General features: G+C 34.6%; 1 protein-coding gene across 3 annotated transcripts in view; it reads right to left on the bottom strand.

The window, feature by feature from the left end:
- The window catches only part of LOC136034464 (membrane-associated protein Hem-like), an 81,881-nt gene that overhangs the window by 12,458 nt on the left and 43,898 nt on the right, over positions 1 to 25,525 (bottom strand). For all 3 annotated transcript variants that reach the window (XM_065715650.1, XM_065715652.1, XM_065715651.1), the window contains 6 exons: positions 23,134 to 25,040; positions 19,963 to 20,337; positions 13,396 to 13,624; positions 9,538 to 9,631; positions 6,248 to 6,414; positions 1,842 to 1,926 (listed from right to left, as the gene is read on the bottom strand). In XM_065715650.1, coding sequence (XP_065571722.1) covers positions 1,842 to 1,926; positions 6,248 to 6,414; positions 9,538 to 9,631; positions 13,396 to 13,624; positions 19,963 to 20,337; positions 23,134 to 25,040 — 2,857 coding nt within the window. The remainder of the gene's footprint in view (positions 1 to 1,841; positions 1,927 to 6,247; positions 6,415 to 9,537; positions 9,632 to 13,395; positions 13,625 to 19,962; positions 20,338 to 23,133; positions 25,041 to 25,525) is intronic.

Here is a 25,525-nt window from a genome sequence, read left to right as displayed (position 1 = left end):
CTTTTTATTTCTGATCTTTGAAGAGAGCGCAGATTATAAGGCTGCATTTATTATTTTTAACTATTTCCAGGCTGTCCTGGTTGAGTGGTTGGCGCGCTGGCGAGGGAATTCTGTGTCCAAGGGGGACGTGTTCAATCCCAGTTTTGACCAGTTATTTAGTTTGGGACAGGGGTCAGTGGCGCTCTAAATGGTAACCTAGAGAAATCTGGGGAAGGTAAGCAGGAAGGGTGTGTGCAAGCACAGAATGGTTGGCCCACATCCCCCCATTGCACTTCCTGGCTGAAGGGCCATGAAACAGAGATCAGCACCGCCAGTTGGACCTTAAGGGTCTAGTGCCGTCTTACTTACTTTTTTTTTTTTACTTTTTATATGATCCTGGAGAAATCGTAGGTTATAAAGCTGAATCTTGGAAAAAGACGCTTCGCTGCACTTTTGACAAAAAAAAACTATTATTTTTAACTTTTTATTTCGTATATGATCCTTGAGAGATCTTAAATTATAAAGCTGAATCTTGGGAAAAGACGGGTCACTTTGCTGCACTTTTGACAAAAAAAAATTATTATTTCTAACTATTTGTTTAGTATATGATCCTTGAGAGATCGTAAATTATAAAGCTGGATCTTGGAAAAAGACGTGGCACTTTACTGCGCTTTTGACAAAAATAACTATTATTTTAACAATCTATTTTGTATATGATCCTAGAGAAATCGTAGGTTATAAAGCTGAATCTTGGAAAAAGACGCTTCGCTGCACTTTTGACAAAAAAAAACTATTATTTTTAACTTTTTATTTCGTATATGATCCTTGAGAGATCTTAAATTATAAAGCTGAATCTTGGGAAAAGACGGGTCACTTTGCTGCACTTTTGACAAAAAAAAATTATTATTTCTAACTATTTGTTTAGTATATGATCCTTGAGAGATCCTAAATTATAAAGCTGGATCTTGGAAAAAGACGTGGCACTTTACTGCGCTTTTGACAAAAATAACTATTATTTTAACAATCTATTTTGTATATGATCCTAGAGAAATCGTAGGTTATAAAGCTGAATCTTGGAAAAAGACGCTTTGCTGCACTTTCGACAAAAAAAAACTATTATTTTTAACTTTGTATTTGGTGTGTGATCTTTTAGGCAGTGCAGATTGAAAAAAGACGCATCACTCTGCTGCCTTTTCACTGGCACAGCCAGCAAGCCAGGTGGTGCTTATCTTCTTTGGGGTGCTTCTTTGGTGGTTAATGGTGCTTTGGGGTGCACATGAAAAGAAACACATTTTGGAAAAAGAAGTATCATTTCAAACTCTTCGACTGAAGCGACAGTAGAAGGAAACCGATCTCTGGGATACAACTGTCCAGAACTGCACCAGACAGAGCACCATATCGAGAATTGGTCCATGAAATTTTTGAAAGGAGCAACATCGAAACGTTCCATTAGGATGGAAGGGACTTCAATAAGATTAAATTTTTTTTATATGTATTAATCCCATATTTTTTGTTTATGATGGAAATAGAAATGAATTAAAAATAATATTCATGTAACCTAACTGAACTTTGGTCAAAATTAATTTGCTTAATTAAATCTGTTTTTTAACTGGTTTAATCATTCTTGTGCTGTTCTCATGATTTGAAGATCATATACTATAAATGAATATTTGATTTACTATGAAAGACCAACTTATTAAACAAAGAGGCCTTATTTTTAACCCTCAACACGGCCTTATTTGTAGCCTTAATAAATAAATAAATACTGAGTTGTTTTTTTTTTTTTTTTTTTTTTTTTTTTTTTTTTTTTTTTTTACAAAAAGTAGGTAAAAAAAAGTACATACTCCTAATATTGGGCTTACCTTGTTTTTGATGTCTTAATGAATTAATAAGTGCAGGCTCTACCTTCACTGGTAATCCAGCCGCTGAAGCCAATTCACTTATGGCCTGAAAGATAATTGAATAAACATAATACGTTTTCTTCCATAATATTAAACAAACATCCGAAATATATAAATTCCCAATTATTCCGCTTTAGACTGATATTGTCTTTGAAAAATTCAACCTATATTTTTTTTTTCAAATTAGAACAAATGCACAGAATTAAGCCCTTCTATTCTTGACGCATTGCAAAAAAAAAGAAAAAAAAAGAAGAAAAAACAAATCTTATCCTAATACTCTTGTTTGAGGGCATTCATACTTAAGGCATCGAAAAAAGATTAAACTTGAAATAGCGCTTGTTCGTTATAAGTTTCAATGTCTATTTATTTTCGTTCGATTTTTTTTTTTTAGTTTTTAACATTTTACTACTGTTGGTTTTAATACCATACACACTATCATCCTAAATATGAGGGTGGCTACAAACCTCCGAAGCCCGAGTATTGAAACTAAACTTGACCTATTAAAAAAGGCTTATCTAAGGGAATTTGCTTTTTTATTGAATAGATATTCTTTCAAAAATAGGAAACAAATACAAATGTGACAACATCCTTCTAGAGAATAAAACACATTTTTATATTGTTCTGGATAGTAGCTTCAGGATTTTTGAGTGTATTGAATTTCACTAAATATTTTTCAGCAAAATCAAACCCCTTTTTGAAAGTTTAACCCCTTTTCCCAAATTCTGCCAATTTTCTTCTGCCAAAAGCTTCTGATGAACAAATTTAAAATTATGAATTTTGAAAATTCAGAATCCACATAAAAAACAGACTATGATGATGAACACATTGATTTCAAAATTCTGGTGTCAAATACTTGGTTAAACCAATTTTAACCCCTTTCCCAATTCTGCCAATTTTCTTCTACCAAAAGCTTCTGATGAACAAATTTAAAATTAATGGATTTTGAAAATTCAGAATCCGCATAAAAAACAGACTATGATGATGAACACATTGATTTCAAAATTCTTGTGTTTAGAGTTGCAGAATTCTTGACAAGGATACAAAACAGGAAGAGATACCGACGAAACGTGTGAAGACAGTGAATAATAACAGTGAACAACAACAGGGAACACAATAGTATAAGTCAAGCAGATATGTCGACTGTATATCCAACAACCATCATCAGCGAAATACAATATAAAACAAATAAAAAGAAAAGCATCTTACTAAAAAAAATCTCGTTGACAAAATAAATTTCTTAAACTAAAATCATAAAATTCATCTTTCAAGAGTCACTAGGCTTCCTCACCATACAAAGGTTCAGCCAAGACTCACAAAACAAAAGATTTATTCATTGAACCGACCTGATTTGATTCAAAATTGAAAAAATTCACTACTGCAATATTTGCTCTTTGACTTCCTTTTTATTGCCCCATAAAACTTTTATTACTTAATATAAAATCCACCCTTTCCTTGCTTATATACCACCCTAGAAAAATTTTCTTTCTAAATCTATTTAATTCCTTATCAAAATCTTAAAATGAATCAAATCAATTTGTACATATTTTTGTTGCATAATTTCTAAGATTTGATGCCAGTATGAATTTCTATTTCAAGGCAAAAAAGAATAATCAAGCTACGAAACAATTTAATATTATCCTCAATCACTTGATATACCATTCTGATGAAGATCACTCAACATTAAGATGATTGAAGAATGCTCTCAATATTGGAAGGGTAAATGGACAGATACCTTGAGTGAACCTCGCAATCTTTCTGAATATATGTTACTGTGGTCCTAAGAGTTACCATTTTGGGTCTTTATTCACCTCCATCGTAGATAACAGGAAAGACAAACCAGGATTTGGACAAAATATGCAGTTCCTCTAGCTTAAATACTGCGTAATAAGACTAATGTTTACTTAATACCAATGTGAAGCTTTATTATTTATTTTACTTGCTTTTGCAACAAACATTAATAACAGTTCTATAGAACTTTGGATCAATGGGTAGAACGAATATTATTCAAATAAGTAGATTGAACTTTTGACATTTTGGATGCACAGAGTATATTTTGATTTAGTTCAGCATGTGCTCACTCTAAATATTCCTTGAAAGTTTCCACTTAATGTACTTGTCTGTTCCTGAGATAAGCAATTGCAGATATACCTGGTTACCCTCCATTCGCCTTTGACTAATTGAAAAGGGCACAAGAACTATCAATTTCCTGTCGAAGCCGACGTTTTTCGACAATTTCCTAGATATGGAATGGCCTTAGGAAAAAAACAGTAAATAATACGCAGAAGCCACTGCCTTCTTTATTTAGACAGTAATACAGCTCTGCCTGTGATAATTTGTCTCTATGACACTCATAAAAGACTAGAGCCTACAATTATCAAAATTTTTAGATTTAGGTTGGAGCTCATCTCCCGTACCATCCCCCCCCCAAAAAAAATCATCAATTCCCTTATTAACCTTTCACCGCCATTAAGAATTACGTTTTATTCAAGCACTTTTGTCAACTACCCCACAACCCTGACCAAAGTTAAATCAAAACTGGTAAATATTAATTGAGATAATGATATAACTTTGGATCCAAATTTAATTTTGGAATCCTCACTTATTTTACTGAATATCAATATTTTTTTATTATACTAGCAATTTAGCACGCGAAAAAAGGATTATTATTTATTTATTTATAAAGCGCAAAGAAAAACCGCAATAAAATTACAATAAAACAATAGCATAGAACTAGAGACAAGGTGACATTAATGTTTCCATCAGTATTTATGGTTCAAGGTGATGTCCACTCGGCTAGTAAATTCTTCACGAATTTACTCATTTATCAAAACAAATTTGTATCAAGTCTAGGGCTATTGTGTTCCCATTAATTGATGAATATAAACGAATTTAACGTTCGTTAAATTAACTCCAACCACCAAAATATTACATATAAAAAAGAAAAATCTAAAACTAAATAAAAAAAAGGGATCAAATAAATACATATAGAATTGCTACTCCATGTCAGACCACAGAAGTCGAAAACATTCAAAATAAGTGAGGTGCTTCGTCGAAAACATATAAGTTATTGGCAAAAATAAAACAGTCAATACAATGAACTGTAAATAAGGAGCGACTCGGCCAAATAGTAATCCAATTTCTAAGAAAACAAGAGTTTTCATAGCAATGCATGCATAAAAAAAAAAAAATTGGGTCTTCACGCTGATTCCAAACATAGTCAAAGGATCTCAATGAAAACTACCAGATTCAGCATATCAGAGAATCCTACTGTAAGCTAGAGGTTTGATGCTCCTACCTACAAGAAAGTGGAATTTTGTGTTAGTTGCCAGAAGAAGGACCACGGATGTCCGTATACATATTTTTACCAGGGTTGACAGTATCAAAACAATAGTCCTAGAAGATTGGAAGAAGGCTCATTTGAGCGGATATCAAAGGCTCCAGAAAAAAAGAGGGCAATAGGAGGCAATTAGTCCCTCTCCCATGCCACTTTAAAAAAACGACTTCCTATCAAAATTTTGAGACAGCCATTTATCTCAGCCTAGTTGAAAGGTCATACCTTACATACTTATGCATAAAAGCTAGTCATATCTTTGGGGATGGCATAACTCCCCATAGTCCCTTGGGAAAGGACTTTAAGTTACACTATTCACATTTTTCATGGGGAAAATTTTCCATAGAGAGGGAAGTTTCCGGGCGCAGTTTTCCAGTGAAAATTTTAACAATGGAGGAGGGGAGATTTCCTGGCATAATTTGAAAAACAACCAAAAAATTAAATAAGAAAAACATTTTTTCAACTGAAACTAAGAAGTAATAGCAAAAATGAACAGAAATTATTCCGTCTATGAAATTGGCTGTCCCATTCTCATCCTCTTTACGCTGAAATTTGACTTTTAGTCACAGTTCTTTCAGAAAGACTACTGAAACACAAGGGCCTTTGAATTTGAATGAGAAATTTTTCTTAAAGAACTTATAAGATTTCAGCGTTAAGAGCGACAGTCGAGGAAGCGGCAGCTCGCCTCATATACAGAAAATTTTTGTTCTTTTTAAGATCTGATGTTAATCCATACTTCCAATTGAACAACTTTTTGTCTTTATTTAATATTAAAATGAATTGAAAATTAACTAAATTATTCTGCTGAGAAATAATCCTTTTAAAAGCCATGGTAACTAAGGGGTTGTCAGGGTAAGTGAAGGTCCTATTAAAACAAGTTAGAAGGGGTTTGGATAAGTCTTCTAATTTTTTTCTGCAATGATATCTGTCAAAAAATACAACAAAAACAACTAGGCCTACAAATTTTTCTGTTCCTAGAGGCAGCACACATTACATAAAAATATCCGTGTGTAAATGAAAGCAGCAGGCTACTTACAGGCGATTCTACTTCAGTTTTAGGGCCATTTTCTTTAATATCACAAATGGATGCAAACAGGAATGGAATCCTCTGGCTCAATACGTCACTTAATGCTTCTTGACATAACTGCCGAAAACTCAAGATAACTCCAATGATTATCATCCTCTGTAAAACATTATCAGGACCTAAAAAAAATTATTTATACGAGTTACTACTACAACTACTAACAACTCACCGCGGTACCAAGCCGCCCGAGGCTGACACAGCTACACACGCTCCTTCTTCTCCATCCCAAATTTATTCAAAGCCTTCCTCTTTATACCCTCCCAGGAAGTTCTCATTTCCCTTAAAAATTTCCTTATGATTTCTTCACATCCCAACCGAGTATGACCTGCTTTCTGTTTTACCCTAGACAGTTGGCCAAAAAGGACAATCTTTAATCATTCATCCATAGAAAGTGCCCTAGCCATTTCAAGCATTCTCTCATTATTAGCCCTAAAAGGCGGGATTAAACCACTTTTCGTGTAGCCTACTGTTTGAAATACGGTCAGTCAGTCGGGTACCCAAAACATTGAGTAGCCATTTCTCTGGAAAACATACAGAAAATCTTCCTCCGTTTTTGGAGGGCGCAGAACATTAATTTTCAAACCTATTCTAACACCCTGAACTCGTAAAATCTCTAAAATACATCGATTTTGCTAATACTTACAGCTAGGGTGCTTAAATGATCAGCATAATCTTAGTCCAGTGAGAGAGCAGCGTTGCCATTGAGAGTGCAGTGTTATTCAGCGCTTAAAAAGAAGTTAACTCGAAATGCCGAAATTCAAAATTATCATCTTCTATAATACATTATCAGAACCCAAAAGTAATTAATTTCCGAAGTAATTAAGTTTCATTCAAAAAAGGATATACAAAACAGATTTGTCATAACGACGCCTTAATTCATTATTTAAATTTGAAATTTATTGATAACACACATCAATATAGGATATTTTTTTCTATGATCCCGAAATTCCTTAAAATAATCATAGCAAAAACAACATTCATGTCAATTTAAAAAAGAAATATAAAAAATAGGATAGGTTTTTTCAGGGGTTATGCTAAAGAATGGGCATAGGGAAGGAAAACAACAATGAGGTATAAACAGGTTATAAAAAACTGATTGGGGAGAAAAAGCTTAACATAGTAACTAATGAATTCTCACTCCAATGATTCAGTGATACATGCTTCATATTGTAACACAAAAATTTCATTATTTTCATGTTAGTTTTTTATATAGCCTAGGGCTACAAGAGAACATTAGGGAGAGAGGCTGAGGATGAATTATCGAACTCATGAACAAACCATAAAAATGAGCAATATGAAAGCCTCTTGCTAGGCCACGTTCTGCGGATGAAGGATGACAGATTACCGAAGGTTGTCCTTTTTGGCCAACCGTCTGGGGCTACACGGAAAGCGGGTTGTCCTAGTCGGGATTGGGAGGATGTCATAAATAAAGATTTAAAGGAAATGGGAACTTCTTGGGAGGGTGTAAAGGGCCTTGAATAGATTAGGTTGGAGGAGGAGCGTGCGTAGCTGTGTTGGCCTCAGGCGGCTTGGTGCTGCAGTGAGTTATTATTATTATTATTAGTAGTAGTTTTAGCATGTTTCCTTTTGTAGAGCTGCAATTCTACACCTTTACCAAGAAGGAATCATGTTTTAAAAAGGTGGAGTTATTTATCTCTCCAAAAATATATTCCCTGGATAGGCTGTAAATAACAGTTCAAACTGGGATAAATACTTTTATTGGACAGTGAAAAACAAATTAAAAATACTGGACATTTCCATCACATATACAGCGACCACCATCAGCAGCTATACTGAATACCCACTAGCTAGGCTTAGTTTGTCCAAATAGCATTTGTTGACTCAAAAACTATAAAAGTCATAGATCTTTCAAATTTTGTCTTTGTAGATCATGAGGTTTCAACTATTTCATCTTAGCTTGGCTTTTCTCACGGAACTTCAAAGCACCTTCTACAGAGCCTTACCGTTCTAAGGAGCTATATTTAAAGAACTTTGTTCTTGATTACAGATGTCTGTATTTTTTTTTTTGTAGAATTTCTTAATAAATTATTTTACTTTAGGCGGGAACGAGTTATGGATTGTATTGCCCAACACCAAAGGACTAAGGACCATTTTGCTGTATCAGTTGCAGTTTTATCGGTAATTTTCAGTCACTCTTTGTCTCTTTTCCTAAATTGTCTTTGCCCCCCCCCCCCACCTCCTACTTTCCCATAGCTCCAGATTTTATTCAAACATTGGGCGAAAGTTCTTCTTTTATCCTCTTGACTTTAATATAAATAAATTTAAACGTAACCAAAGGTACGACTGCAAAAAGGTATGGTTCAACAAATTGCGCAACAGAGAGGAAACAAAGTGTGGCCAAGGAGCTCTTTGCCAAGTCTTTTGGTAACGAGTAAAAGTTTTTCGACTGGTTACAATTACTAATTAATTCCATCGTAATTTTCATTAAACTTTTAATATTAATTACTAAATCAATTCATACTCAATTAATAAACTTATAAACTCAAAACCATTAAAAATTTATTTTTGGCGAAATTCAATTGAAATTCCATGATGACACGCATCAGCACTGGATATTTTTTCCACGATCCCAACGATTCCTTATAATAATAATAAAAGTTAAGCCAGTAAAAAAAAGAAGAATATATAAGAAATACTAGAAACGAAAAAAATAAAAACAGCAAAAATATCAAAGTAAGGAGGGACAATTAGAGCTAAGTTCTTAAAGAACTCTACTCTAACGGTCCAAAAACATTCAAAATAACGGCCATTGTACATTTTTATAATTTATTCATTTATTATAAATATGTTAAATAATTTGAAGTTTCGTAGAACTTTTTTTTAATTTGAAAAATATAGTACTCTTTTCGATTGAAATATTCGAACAAAAAAATCCATCAAATGAGACACTATTTTTTAATCTCGCGTCATGAAATCCGGATGCCAAAGGGGAATTCTATCGAAATTTTCAAAATTGTTTAAAAATAATACTATTAACATATTTTTACAGTTTATATTCATTTCAAATAAATTTAATAATAATAAAAAATAGATTTTTCTATGCTTGAAGAGATCTTTATTTGTTTCCTTTTCATACCAGTGGTTATTCAAAAAGACAATTGAACCGAATAATCGCCTAAATGAAGACGTTTTTTTTTATTAGGAAACGCAAGATCGGGACACCACAGCAGAATTGAACTATTGTCAGAATCCAGCTAAAGAAAAGATAAAAAAAAACTAACCTTGCAATCTCTTGGCAAGCTCCTTCATGGTATCAGGTTTGTCAAAATTAGATCTCAGAAGAACTAGAATATCATTGTTCTGAAGTACAAGTTTCTACAAAAAAAAGAATTTATCAGCTAACCATGTGGTGATCGGGTAACCAAGCACAAATTCCGAATAGAAAGCGTTGAGCGATTATTGATTGCAAATAAAAATACCAAAAATAGAAAAAATAAAGGACTTCAACAAAAATTGCATGAATGATGTACAGGGTTTTATATATATATATATATGTATATATATATATATATATATATATATATATATATATATATATATATATATATATATATATATATATATATATATAAGCTAAGAGCTCATATGGCACTTGTGACGAGGCAAGAAGAGCGAAGAGCCAAGAGCTCATATGGTATGAGCTCTAACAAAATTCTAAGAACCAATAGATTGATTTAAAAGGAAAACCAGAGGCTTAGTGCCGTTCAGGATTTAAAATAAGAGCTCTGAGTTACGATGTCCTAAATATCAAAATTCATTAAGATCCTTCACCCACTCGTAAGTTATAAATACCTAATTTTTTCTAATTTTTCCTCTCCCTTTAACCCCCCAGATGGTCTAATCTGGGAAAACGACTTTATCAAGTCAATTTGTGCTGCTCCCTGACATGCCTACCAATTTTCATCGTCTTAGCACGTCCAAAAGCACCAAACTCCCAAAGCACTGAACCCCTCCCCATAACTCCCCCAAAGAGAGCGAATCCTGTAGGGTACAGCAATCACGTATCTACGAAATTTGCTTATTCTTCCCATCAAGTTTCATCCCGATCTCTCCACTCTAAGCGTATTCCAAGATTTCTGTTTCCCTCCTCCAACCCCCTATGTCCCCGGATCCGATTCGAGTCAAAAACGGAGCATCTGAGACATAAGATCCTTCTATATATCAAGTTTCATTAAGATCCGATCACCTATTCGTAAGATAAAAATACCCAAATTTTCACGTTTTCTAAGAATTCCGGTTTCACCCTCCAACTTCCCCCTAATGTCACAGGATCTGGTCGGAATTTATAATAAGAGCTTTAAAGCACAAGATCCTTCTAAATATCAAACTTCATTAAGATCTGGTCACCCGTTCGTAAGCTACAAATACCTCATTTTTCCGAATTACCCCACCCCCAACTCCACCAAAGAGAGCGGATCCGGTCCGGTTATATCAGTCACGTATCTTAGACTTGTTTTTATTCTTCCCATCCAGTTTCATCCTGATCTCTCAGCTTTAAGTATCCCCTCCAACTGCCCCCCCCCCCAATGACGCTGAATCCGATTGAGATTCAAAATAAGAGATTTGATTTACGAGGTACTTCTAAATGTGAAGTTTCACGAAGATCCGATCACTCCTTCACAAGTTAAAAATACGTCATTTTTTCTAATTTAATACGCTTTTAATTAATAAGAGCTTTAAAGCACAAGATCCTTCTAAATATCAAATTTCATTAAGATCTGGTCACCCGTTCGTAAGCTACAAATACCTCATTTTCCCGAATTACCCCACCCCCAACTCCACCAAAGAGAGCGGATCCAGTTATATCAGTCACGTATCTTAAGACTTGTTTTTATTCTTCCCATCCAGTTTCATCCTGATCTCTCAGCTTTAAGTATCCTCCCCAACTGCCCCCCCCCCCAATGACGCTGGATCCGATTGAGATTCAAAATAAGAGATTTGAGTTACGAGGTACTTCTAAATGTGAAGTTTCACGAAGATCCGATCACTCCTTCGTAAGTTAAAAATACGTCATTTTTGCTAATTTTTCAGAATTAACGCCCCTCCCCCAATAGATCGGATCCGTTCCAATTATGTCTATTACCTATCTAAGACTTCTTCTTATTTTTTCCACCAAGTTTCATCCCGATCCCCCCCAAACTCCCCCCAAAGTCACCAGATCCGGTCAGGATTTAAAATAAGAGCTTTGAGACACGATATCCTTCTAAATATCAAATTTCATTGAGATCCGATCACCCGTTCGTAAGTTAAAAATGCCTAATTTTTTGGGTATACCCCCCCCCCAACTACCCCAAAGAGAGCGGATCCATTCCAGTTATGTCAATCATGTATCTAGAGCTTGTACTTATTTTTCCCACCAAGTTTCATCACGATCCATCCACTCTAAGTGTTTTCCAAGATTTTAGGTTTCCCCCTCCCAATCCCCCCCTAATGTCACCATATCCGGTCGGGATTTAAAATAAGAGCTCTGAGATGTCCGATATCCTTCCAAACATCAAATTTAATGATGATCTGATCAACCGTTCGTAAGTTAAAAATACTTCATTTTTTCTATTTTTTTCCGAATTAACCCCCCCCCCCCCAGATGGTCAAATTGGGAAAATGACTATTTCTAAGTTATTCTGGTCTGGTCCCTGATACGCCTGCCAAATTTCATCGTCCTACCTTACCTGGAAGTGCCTAAAGTAGCGAAACCGGGACCGACAGAATTTGCGATTGCTATATGTCACTTGGTTAATACCAAGTGTCATAAAAAAAAAACATTTAAAGCTTTAAATTTTTGTCACAGGCACTGATTTTTTTTGGCTTTGTTTGGGTACCCCTCCTGCATCACTCACCGCTCAATCTATCCCGTAAAGAGTCCTTTCAATCCAACTGGTCAAAATGGCCTAATTCGGAAAAATTAGAAAAAAATGAGGTATTTTTAACTTAAGAACGAGCATTCGGATCTTAAAGAAATTTGATATTTAGAAAGGATCTCGTAACTCAGACCTCTTATTTTAAATCCAGTGCCATTGGGGCGAGTTGGGAGGGGGGCGGAACATTCCAATTGGTCAAAATGGCCTTTTAAGAAGCAATTATCTTCAACTGCAGATGCTTGTCAGCGGTAGGATGTTGATATCTTCAATATGATGTAACAATAAGTTATGTACAAACTCGATCAAATTAGTCTCGGAACAGTTCAAATAATGACTTTGTATTGTACAATTTATTAGATCATAGGCAGTTTAATTAACATCAGATAAGCCTTTACAATGATTCAGTTAAGATATTGTATTGAAGCACTCGTTACTAAGTTCGGGTTTCTTAGAAAGTGCTTCTGAGCTGTTGGAGGAGAGGTTTGAGTAGCCAATCAAAACTATTCCTGAATAACGAAATTACCCTACTTAGAATTAGAAAATATATAAAATAACAAGATACGGCCAATCTTAAAATCGGGCTTCCGTATAGGGAACTACAACCGGAGTCGGACGTCTTTACAACCTCTATGTGAAAGGTTTGGCATGACATCAACGACTGTTTCCATTATGCACATCAACTGCCCTTCCTCTGATGACCTATCTCTGTTTGTGCCACTGTTTGCCCAATCACTACGACATACACGTAGAAACACGATATGCCTGGATTAGCTACAAGAGAAGACACCGCACAACTTTTACTTACAGAATAGCTCTGTAAGACGCTGCACGGTAAAGGTGTAGCATAGCGGCTGTGGATGAAATGTCAAAAACGGAAATAAATCCATGAAAACGAGCATAGAATTTATCAATCTAAAAATGTTTCTAATTTCGTTTTAACACGTCTCCTTCTCAAGAGCTGCTGTTCTACACGTTTACCCGTTGCATCATTATTTGGAATAGCCTCTCGAGGGACATTATTCTTAGCAACCCATCAGCTGATTCATTTTAAAAAGTTCTACGGACACCTACAGTGAGAAAACCAAGATAAGTGAATTACTAGTGGTATATAAGATTTTAGTTGCGTAAGGCCATCAATTTTGTCATAAAGAAGGCTGGAAGAAAACGGAAACTCCAGCTCGTAGGTCCATGACAGGGAGTCCCAAATAAAATAAAACTTACCCTTATTTCTTGTACTTGGGATGCCACTTGCCACAGCAAACTCTCAGAAAGATACTTCATCCCATAGGGTCCAATCAATTCAGCCAAAGACCGCAATTCCGTAATATCACTAAATTCTTCGGCATTAAACGGTACAGAGCCTTCCGAATTCATCGTTACGAAAGCACGCTGTATTGGTGAGAATATAATATGGTGTGCTCCCACGCGACGGAGAAGTATATCAGAATACCTAAAAAACACACAATCAATTTAGCAGAGAAACGCAACTCCGTAATGCCACTTAATTCTTCAGCGCTAAAGATTCTCCACGTTTTGATATTCTGTTTTTCCCTTCAAACTGAATTCTACAAAGCTTACGTCAGCTTACCTGTAAGATGGCGCAAAACGCAAGACCTAACGGAAGAAATTGAGTACATGTCCACTATTTTCTTATATTAACATATAAAAAATGAATACGTCTGATGAAAAACGACTGGTTTTGTGAAACCAAGAGTTCCACAGTTGAGTTTGTATTTGATTACTTTTATTTTAAATTTTCTGAGGATGATAATAGTAATAGTTGTATTGTGAAAATGAAATTACGTTGAATACCGAAAGATAGGATATACCCAATCTGAGCCATCTCCTCCCAATAAAAATAAATCCTTGTCAAACTGAAGACCGTTAAAATCAGCACACATGAAAATATTACTTTACTGCACACTCTTACGCCTTTCCTCGAAACAAGAGACTAGCTAGTCAGCTAGTCTGAACTAGGTCTAGTCTAAACTAAGCTAATCAGAAAGGGATTTTTGCACCAAATCTGACATAAATTTGGGAAATTATTGCTCACTGCTAGATATAATAGAAGACTAATACATAAAAGAACTGTAACCTTCCCACTACCCCAAAGTTAGAAGTCAACCCTAGCTATACCCCGTGAAGACTGGTCTGCAGGACCCCCACCTCGCAAGATTAGGTGCTACTGTACAAACAGCAAAGGACTATTTTAGTTCCTAAATTATTTCAATTTTTTAAAGAATGGACACGCTGTAACATTAGAATTCTAAAATTAGAGGAAATTTAATTAAACCTAAGCTATTTTCAATTTTGCTAGCCTCTCAACTTTATTAGGTATACTTTAGCTATAAAAGTATATAGCTATATACATAGCTTGTATACAATATATACAAGTATATAGCTTGCATATAGCTATACAAGGCATATGCAGCTATACTAGTTATACCAGTAATACTGAACTCTCAGTTGTGATAAAAGCCTTTAATTTAAATATAGACCAAGTTAAGGTGCCAAAATGTTTAGTCTTTCCAGCATGTTCATTTAGATTCTATAGGGCCCCTCTAAAATCAAGATTATAATTAGGAGGCCTCAGCTTCCACAATACTAAAGACACAGCAGCGTCTTTGCGATAATTTGAACTGGCAACGGGCAAAGGATACTTTTAACAGATGCAGGTGCCCCCTACTTTCAGTTCCACTAGAGATATTGAAGTTAATAAAGCAGGTGGAGAGTGTATTTTTTATTCTTCGAGTAAACCTCAATTTTACTGCAAATTGCTGGTTACATCTCATTTTAGTATAAATGGGAAAAACTTGGCAATAAAAAAAATAGTATTAAGGCTTCTTCGTCAAAAAAAGAAGCAAAAAGCCAGAAGTTTTGTTTCACCATGTTCCACCTTACATTTGTATTTTTATTGAAAATTGAATATATACTTAATGCATTATGAGCAATAAATTTCCTGTTCTTTGAAACACTATCTTCACTGTTTTCTTTTTTTGTAATATTTCTAGAACTTTCTAGTTTAAATTTACATTACTCATTCACTTTGCATTCATCGATTAAAATACGATCCTTTAAAACAAACAACTTAATACAACTGAAATAAACTGAAAATAATAATCAAACAACGGTTTCTAATAGTGAAAAAACGTGCAATTTTAATTTAATATAAAGTCGAACCTCATCAAATCCACGAGCCTTTAAACGAGAACCTTTCGTTTTCTCTGCTCTATCAGTTTTGAGTTTTGTGTATCATGACAGATGATAAAGTATGCATATGTGCGTACTATGATTTAAACCCAGTTTTATTTAATATTGCGGTTTGGATGGAATTTACCCAAATATTAGACGGAATTATTTAGATAACTTCGAAGACCACACTGCCTTTCCATGACTGATGAGTTTTACTGCTGATGATGAACAGTGTATATGTGTTCGAAAGATCCAGTTAATTTTTTTTATATCTGTTCACTGTCGATTAAAAGGTTTCATCCCTATTTTGAACTGTTATACTTTCGTGACGGAATTATTTTCTGTTCAAGAAAGGAGTGTCAGGTCCAAAACCTAAATAAAAAGCAATTGTGATTTTGCACATAAATGTACAGCTGATACATATAGAAAATAACAATTTCTATATAATTTGAGGGGTTACTCACTTTCAGGAATCATGCAAGTCGGTACTATGTGACGTTTATCGTGCGATCCAGGACTGTTCTACATGTGGCACAAAAACGTGCAATCCATGGCATAAAAAGTATTGCCATAAATGCGAAATTCATGCAGAATTATAAAAGTAACGGGTGGAGATTTTCGAAAAAACTTTTTTTTTGCTCTTGGCACAAATTTAACAGATCAGAACTATTTTTTTTTACCATTATCACTACTTTGATGAAAAATGGCTACAATGTGAAGAGAAAAATTCACTCTGTGAAGAGAAAGTAGAAAAATTAAATTGAGTTAGATAATCTGATGAGCGTCCACGATGTTCAATTTAAAAGTTTTCTGCTATATCGACATCGTCAGCCGTTCTATGCTTTCACACACCCTTCCTGTTTACTTTTCCTAGGTTTCTTAGCTTCACACACCCTTCCTGTTTACCTTTCCTAGGTTTCTTAGCTTCAGAAATAATCAACTGGTAAAATTGTGGAGTAAAAATCAGCCCTTTTCGGTCTTTGTTATCGTCGTTTCGTTAGAATAAAAATTTGAGACGTGAAATACCAAAGAAATTATTAGCATATCCTTCAGTATTCGGTTGGTAAATTCAACTAAAATCAAGAAAGAGACATTCTTTCTCTCCACCGTTTGATTTATAGACTTAATTATCATAGCATCTGGATCGTTTATATGGATATATAGCTTTTTGCTCGTTTGGCACAACCGAAAAAGAAGAAAAATAAGTACCGCAAAAAACATACCCTATACATATCTAAGATATAAAGAAAAGCTATAGCATCTGAATTGTTTATATGGATAAATAACTTTTTGCTCGTTTGGCACAGCCGAAAAAAGAGAAAATAAGTACCGCAAAAGCATACCCTCCTGAAAACCCATTTAAATAGAAGTTCAAATTTGTTTCTCAATTCGTAGTTTTTTCCTTTCTTTATGTATTTACACAAAGATGTATTTTTGTGGTTATAAAAAAAAAAAAATTGGTTTCATAGGAGGAGAAAAGAAGAGGTTAGAATTTACAAACGAACACATATTACCCGAAAATTTGGCCTCAACTTACATTTACGCTAAGGTTTATTACGGTATATTATATTAAGTATATTATTAAGTATTTTAAGTATGGTATATTATGGTTTAATGAGAAGAATAAACATTTGTCAATTTGGCAATGCTCCGAGATTAAAAACGCCATTAAAGTGCATTTTGTTTTAATATTGTATTGTATCGGATTAACGACGCTTCTTGACTACTAAGGTCCCTGCGTCGGCCCTGCAGTGAATTCCTGCAGCATGATTCGATCTCTGGGTCCCGTATTACCAAGCTAAGGTCAAACCCACTGCGCCACCACAGAACTTTTGTTTTAATACACTGGGTTATCAGCAAGATTTGAAATGGTAATATTTGAGTTCAGAATTTTCGAAATGAGAAGCTGCAAATAAAACAAGGTAGTTCAATGATAAACCTCTTACCGCTCAAGTTGTTCATTCATTGAAGTTGCAGAACCGTTTTTTTTGTTCGTTTCTTTCAGCCTAGCGTGACCCAAGATAAAGAGAAGTGACAGAATAGATTGAAAATATATAATTTGGGCTATATATTTGTACAAGAGGGATGGGAGTAAAGTATTGGACAGTGTGAAGTTAGAAAACAATCATACTTAACACATTAGGCATGCAGACCCTCTATACTTTACCTTCACCCACCCCCACCCCCTAATGTGCAAATACATAGCCGTAATTTGTTTCTAACGTATCATATGTTTATCAGGCTTAGTTATATTTCATTAGGATAGAACCTTAGAAAAACGTATTAGAAGAATATTAGGTATGGAGAATATCATACAAGTACCTAAAACACTAGCGACTAGCCTCTTAATGGTAAACATTGACAACTTCCACTTGGGACGCTTCCAGACCACACACTTCCAATTTAATAAGTGATGTGCAACCGTGTAATGCCAAATATAATGAATTAAGTCTCAAATAAACAATTTCAGTCAAATGAAGCTATCAATTTATTGTTAATAATATCTGTTTAGGATACTGTGTATGGGCTTCATTTATGTTCAAGGATGAATGCACCATATTGTGAGAATATATGCTCAGAAAGTGAGATTATTTATACAAATTTTTGATAGTCTTAAGCTGATAGGTTATCTCTGAGCTTCTGCCCAATAGCATTTTGGCCATATCTTCACCAAAGCAGCAAAATATCGCAAGAAGCGGATGGCAGCCCTTTCATAAGCCGATAACTCTTCAGTTACTTAAAAAAAAACCAGCACTCAAATTTTACTCCAAAATTCCCCTCCAAAATTTTAACTGTACTTATTTGATACGGTCACTCCTGACACAACGAGGTAAATTAGGGGATTCCCAAGTTTGATCGCACCAACCCAGGAAAAAAGTTAGTCGCCTGAAAATTTTGAGGAAAATAATAAGGATCTGGACATTTTTGGGAATAAAGGTATTCGGATCAAAGGGGGTTCGAGTTTATCGATAACATTTTGGTCTGTTACCACAAGTTTGTTTTGCGGGTTATCTTAAGTGCTCTCCATATTTTTAATAGCTCTTGGTGGATAAATACATAACTAGATACATCTTTTCCTTATTTTATCTCGTTGAAATTACCCAGATTTTGAAAAAAAAAAATTTTGAAAACTGAAAAACTGATTGAATGAATGAAATATTAGAAGACCTTCTCCCCTTTCATAAAATGAACAAGCAAACACGTATCCAATATCCGTGACGTATGAAAAAATGTATGGAGAAATAAATCATGAAAATTCACTTGCAAAACGAATAGAAATTGTTATTCTATTGCAAGCACCATGTTATAGAAAACGCTTATTACAAAAAAATATCAAATAACCAATTTAGACCTTAAAACCTACAAAAAGGTGTAAAAACTGTTCATTTTTTTCAGAAAGTTTACATGCTGGCTTTTTAGAAAGCACTATATGACCTATTTAATAGCCTTTCACATTCTGTCATTGAAAGTTATGTTTCACTAACTTGGATTTCACTGAAAATTTACAGCTAATTTCGTCCAAATTACTAATTATTTTAATCAAATGTCTGACCTTTAATACACATTTTAGCTTTCTGGAATGACTTTCAAGATCAAATAAACTAAAAATACTCTCTCAATCCTTTTTTTTCATCACCGTTGCAGTTTTTCATTTTATGCAAAAATGGATCAAGAAAATTTCATTATATTATGAGGTATATTATAAGGTATATCATATTATAAGGTATACTATAAGGTAAAGTTTTTTCTAAGTATTAAAATCAAATGCGTGTTAATTTATCTATTTATTCCACCCGATTTGCTTTTTATTTCCATTGCTTTTTATTTATTTGCTTTTGTTTATCTTTTTATTTCCACCCGATTTGCAGCTAAACTGTTTAAGCTAGAGACTGGAATTTTTGGAAAATAATTTCAGACCCATCTGAATGGCGACAGGTTAAAAAACCACAAATAATGGAAAACTTAAGTTATGATAAGAATTAGATTGCAGATTTATTTTTATGTATTTAATCTATCTTCAAAAATGTCAATTGTGTACATATATTACGTTTTTTAAACAGTCCAAGATTTTTTCATTAAGAAACTTTTTTTTTAATTTTAATCGAAACAAATAACAAAAATAGAACTGCCCCCCCCCCTTCGTATATTTAAATAAATCATGAGCTTAGTTAAGTTAATAGATGCGTAAGTACACCTGCGAGGGCCAGAGGAAATCATTGGACTTTAGAAAATCAAAAGATATGTGTATGTATCAGTAGAGGGTGGATGTCCAAACATTGGTCCAAGTAAAGAAAAGACTACTCTGCCGAGCTTGATGGTCGAAGTAAATAAAGGTCGAGGGTTGAAGTCCAAAATATGACGAGCTTCATATATAAAGACCCGAGACCCCAGTGAGCAGAGCAAGGCGTCAGTAGCTGGGGAAGTCATCACTTTTGCCAGGGTAAACATTAGAATTATAGTGGGAAGCTAACATTTGAAAAAAATTTTTAAAGGACAGGAAAAAAAAAAAATCTAAATAGCTTAGCTAAATAGGGTAGCTGACGCTTCATCTCCATTATATAAAAAAAAAAAAAAAAAAAAAAAAAAAAAAAATACCATGTAACATAGTGAGCGGCTAACGTTTTATCCCCATTCGGGTCAATATGATGCGTTTGCTGAAGCAGTACACTATTGAAAACCCTCGTTATATCCAAATGTGCATAATTCTCTATACTCTGTAGAACATTCATATAGGCTCGGACACTGGCAAGTAGTTCAGATGGCTTAGCAATATCACCCGTTTCTGGATTGAACATCGACATGCCAACAAGGGCCCGGCTGAAACGTGACTCCAGATGTTGGTGTAAGTATTCTCTTGGCGCAAAGGTATAGTCCCATATTGTAATTGTGGAGCAATAGTTGATGGCAAAGCATAGTTCAGTCAGGGCCATGTGAAGCTTGTCCATTGTTGTCAGGTCTTCTCTGGTTTTCCTATATATATGAAAAGCAAAAATAAGAGTAGAGCATTTGAACTTCCTTAAATTATCAAAAACTATTAAGCGAAGCAAATATTTTAATATGTAAGAATTCATGTTACTTTTGAATTTTTTTCTAGATAACAAGAGGTCAAAAACAGAAGTTATTATCGAGAGAAAACTGTAGAGTTAAGGAAATTAGATGCGAGAGGCAATAGATCAAAATTTGAGTTTGCTTCAAGTAGACGATATTAGTGTGAACTTAAAATATTTTTCTTTTTCTTTTAACCACTTTCCCGAACTTTTCCGAGTCTAAACTGGTTTCAACATTTTATCAATTCTAGACAGAAAAGTACAGAGAGAAACATTTTATGTCAGGAAAACAACTTATATTTCCATAGTGAAAAATTAAATACAGGCTACATACTTCATACTTGTGTATAGTTTTCAGGTCGGTTTTAAAAACACAATAACTTCTGTTCGTTTTAAGTTTAAATGTTGCTCCTTACTTCCAGTTCAAAAAACTCAGTTTTTTATTGAATCCCAATTCTTAAGACCAGTGATTTAAATAGATTCTGAGTAAATGACACTGGACAACAGTAGTTTTGCTTCCACAGTTTCTAGTGCCGATTTTAAATATATTTAATGTGCGAATTTCAAATATGACGTTAGGTTTTGGCAAGAAGATTAAATTTTTAAGACACGTGAGATTAATAAAACGGTTAATTTTATTAATATTATGAAACCTCCACGAGAGGGCGAGGGCTCGAATCCTAGCGTACCCATGGTTTGAGACGGGGGTCAGTGGCGTGACTCTGTAAACTCAGCCAGAGTCGACCCAGCTCTAAATGGGCATCTGGAGAAATCTGGGGAGGGTGAACAGGAAGGGTTTGCGAAAGCACAGGATGGTTGGCCCCCAGCCCACCATTGCACTTCCTGGCTGAATGGCGGAGAAAGGGATATCAGCAATGCCATTAGGGACTGTAAAGTCCAATCCCGTATTTCTTATTTATTATCAAACCATTATTGTGAGTGATAGCGCTATACAATAATATAAAATAATCATTTTCGATTAAGTAACAAAAGCTGTATAAATTGTGACACCGTTTTGAACTTTAATTAATTCTAAAAAATAGGAATCTAACACAATAAGTTTAGCATTTTCTAGTTTCTCTTCAGTCTTTAAGGTATATTTTGGCTTCAGAACTCATCTGGATAAGCAGGTTAACAAGTCTCTTTAATGCTGGGTAACATTGTGAGGTTATGACATCATTCAGGAATATGTTTGCTTTCACATATTTTTCTTAATTTAAAATCCTTAATCCAGCCTATCAAAGAAATTGAAAAGTATAACACTTTAAATTAATAAAGAAAGTAAGAGCAGAAAAATTTTTCTTCGTTTCTCATAATATCCAGGAAATAGCCCCTATAAAAATTTTCAAAAGCGAGGCTAACAGTGAGACCAAACGTATACAATTTGACACTCCCCCTATCTCTCCCCAGATGACTGGTTCCCACCCTAAACTAAGTTCCTACATTTGCCCTTATATATGGTTTTGTTTGTGTGGTTACATTATCAAATTACACTGTTTATTTTTTTCCCACGTTTTTTAAGGCCAACTTCTATAAAATTATATCAGATATACATCAGATTTAAACAGAGCATTAATGAAGCACGATTTTAATTACATTATTAGTATGGCTATTTAATTAAGTTCATCTTTGAATTCAAGCTAACAAAAATGAAAAAAGTAGCCATATTTCATTAACTAAAATGCAGGAGACCTAGGCTACGTGGCCTCCTTAGAAACATACAAATAAATACGAGAAAAAAAACATGAAACGAAGTGAACATGCAATGAATAATATAAGAAGAATCAATATAAATCAGGTTGCAAACAGGGTTGCCACTCTTATTTACTTATCACTATTTCTTGTGATTTTTATATTGCCTAAGCAAAAAAATCATTAAATCATCAGTTAAGTCACTAGATTATTGAAGAGAAAAAAAAAACTAATTCAACCATGAAATCACTAAAATCTAGTGATTTTTTGCCTCACCGAGTGCCAACCCTGGTTGCAAAATATGAAAAAACAAAAAGTGTGCTAAAATAAAGTAAGTATGATAGCACGCTTGTCCAATGGATGGAAGGAGGGGTGAATCCCTTCTATAGTTGTCTTTCACCTCAATTTCCTAAGGTTTTCAATAACTAAAGCTATTATACCCAAATGCAGGAGAAGATCCCACAAATGGCATGAAGAAAAGCTATGCATTAATAAAATACTATCTAAAAGAAATAAATTTTTTTTTTAAATTTAACATAACTAATAATTTAACATAACTCTTTCCTTTTCCTTGAAAATATACTTTTTTTTTATTGATTTTTTATAGCTTTTTTTATTTTGTAAGCAAAAGAAAATCTAAAAATAATAAACAAATCTAATAACAAAGATAAAAGAAAGTAGAAAAAATTGCACCAGTAGACACTAACTCAGGAGAGTAAACAAGAGAACATAAGGTCAGTAAGCAAAAAAACAAACAGACTCCAACCAACTTGGACAAAAAAAAACTAATTACAAAAATTTAGAGAAAAGGCATTGTTGGGGTTCCACCCCTTGTTCTTTTCTTTTTTCAAATAAATGACCTCTTTTCCTTTCCGTAAGTACATTTGTTTAGATTTGCTTATATTATATTTTTCAAGCATAGGTCAAAGTATCGTTGCTAATAGGCAATAAATAGTGCGTTTCAAAATTGAGAAAATCTAAAAAAAAAATCTAATAGCAAAGATAAAATAAAGCAGAAAAATTGCACCTGTAGCTCTCAATTCCAGGCTTGTTGAGTTCAGTTGGGATTTGTTTTTTTCCTGGCTTCACTTCTCGTTTCTTTTTTCCATGAATTTGTGCAATGTGGGCAGCACAATGTTTTGGTAATAGTCTATCAGCCATTAAGCACTGTTCATCACAAATAGTTGTAATTATGTTCTTCGCCTCTTTTGCCATCTCATCAAGAAAGACATTGACAACTGAAAGGCTACGCTCTTTGATATGGTGACGTTCTTCAGGGCATAATTCATGAGTGCAGTTTTGAAAATGACCACAGATCAAGGGAAAGGCTATTATATACCTATTCTGAGCTGGAAACTCTAGACACATGTGAAAATGATCTTCAAAGTGTTTGCTATAAAAGCAAAAAAGGGATAAATCTGAAGTTTCAACTAGCATTTCATCAAGACTATCAACCATTCGAGTATGAAAAATAATTGTATTGACCAAGAATGCGAGTCCTTTATGCTCCATCAAATTCAGAGTAGACTTTCCATCAGCAGCATAGGCTTGTAGGCGACACCAATCAATTCGCATACCTCTAAAGTCAAATAAGTCAGCCTCCTCAACTTGGCGGACATTCAACGTGGAGATTGTGTTGCACATAGCAGACAAAATAACACTTTCCTCTTCAGTCAGGTTCTGTAGAGGCTGCAGCTCTAAGTCAAGAGCAACAGCATCATATCCTGATAGATATTGAACATAATAGCGCTGAAGTACCTGGTTATACTTTCTCACAAGAGCTCGCAGCTCTTCCATGTGGAAAAGTAGTTCAGGAAGCTGACGATCAACTAGATCTTCAACCAGTTTATTCTTCCCTTGTGCTTGTTTTGACGGAAGATTGTCATGATGTCTGACAAGCCATATTACTTCATCACGTGCAAGACTTAAACCCATAAAAACAAAGAGAGCCTTTGGACCAAGTAAGCCCGGCTGGTCAGCAAGAATTGTTGCTAATTCTTTCAAAGCAGTTCTTAAGAATTTCCTCCTTTCTCTATGGACGCGAGTAGAAACTTCTAGCGCCTTATTGAAATAATCTTTAACTTCTGCAGCACGCTTATTTTGGCCTTTAATCCCCTCAAAAAAGCTCTGTAAACATCCATGAATATGAATAACTTCATCACGGAAAAGACATGTTGTCCATCCTGACTGAAGGGCAACTGACCACATTCCTTGTGCAGCACCCTGATTTAAATATGGATAACACAATGTGAATCCAAATACAATCCAACGTTCCATCACGTCTAGAGAAAGATATTCACAAGGCATGGTATTTGTCTGTGCAGGGTTAAGCATCTGATTCTGATTAGCAATTAGACTGAGCATTTGTGCTGATCTCCAATGTTGAGCACTCAAATTTCGTCTAGCATATAGCTCCTGTAGAGACAGCAAAGCACTAACCAGAACCTTGGAGTGAGGCACAAATTCATCACTGAGCTTCTTAAAAGGGTTTTCATATTCAATTATCAACTGCCCAAGGCGTGGAAAACTAGGATCTGATTGATGCTGCTCATTGCTCATTTCATGTGCCGCATTGAACAACCCCAGCACCGCTTTTCTATCATCCACTCTTGACAGCAACACCATTAACGACACATAAGTAAAAACCAAATCCAAATATGATTTTGTTAAATCGAAGTTAAGACCTATGTCAAGCTGAAGTTGGCAGGCATCAATTGTTGTAAGGAGCTCTCCAACCTTGTCCTTGAAATCTAATAGGTCCACAAAAGTATAATAATAGAGTGATAAAGATTTGATAATTTCGGAACGTAAATGAAAAATCGGCTGCAGGCTTTTGATGTCGATGTTAGGGAACTTTTTAACGACATGCTTCATTGAAGACTCATGGGTTTTGTCAGAGAGAAAGGATGGCTTCGATTTAGGATCCGCACATGCCTGAAAAAAAAATTAAACACCTAAATATTTCAAGATATTATTACACTAATAGACAAATTAGCACACTAAACGTTAATAAAAAAAAACTGATTTTTTTCAATTGCTGACAAAGCGCAGATACAGTTCTCTTGATCTCTTGAATCAAGATCTCTCAAGAATCAAGATCAGAATCAAGATCTCTTGATTCTGTGACTTCAGCCAGGAGTGTAATGTGTGGTTGCGGACAACAGAACCTTCCACTGCCCTCTTGATTTCTCCAGGCACCCATTTAAAGCTGGGTTGACTCTAGCTGTGCTTACAGAGTACACTACTAACCCCGTTCTAAACCAAATAATCAGCTACACCAGTACTCGAACTCCTGCCCTTACAGACACAGAACTTCAAGACTAGCATGCCTATCATTCGGTAAGTACAGCTCAAATGTAAACAAATAGCTTTGAAATTATACCTGCACAGAGGTTGATAACCACTAAAATTACTCCAAA

The sequence above is a fragment of the Artemia franciscana genome, chromosome 13 (genome assembly GCF_032884065.1).
Source record: "Artemia franciscana chromosome 13, ASM3288406v1, whole genome shotgun sequence".
NCBI classification, from domain to species: domain Eukaryota; kingdom Metazoa; phylum Arthropoda; class Branchiopoda; order Anostraca; family Artemiidae; genus Artemia; species Artemia franciscana.
Note: the sequence above shows the minus strand (reverse complement) of the source record. Positions and strands in the feature narration are given on the sequence as shown.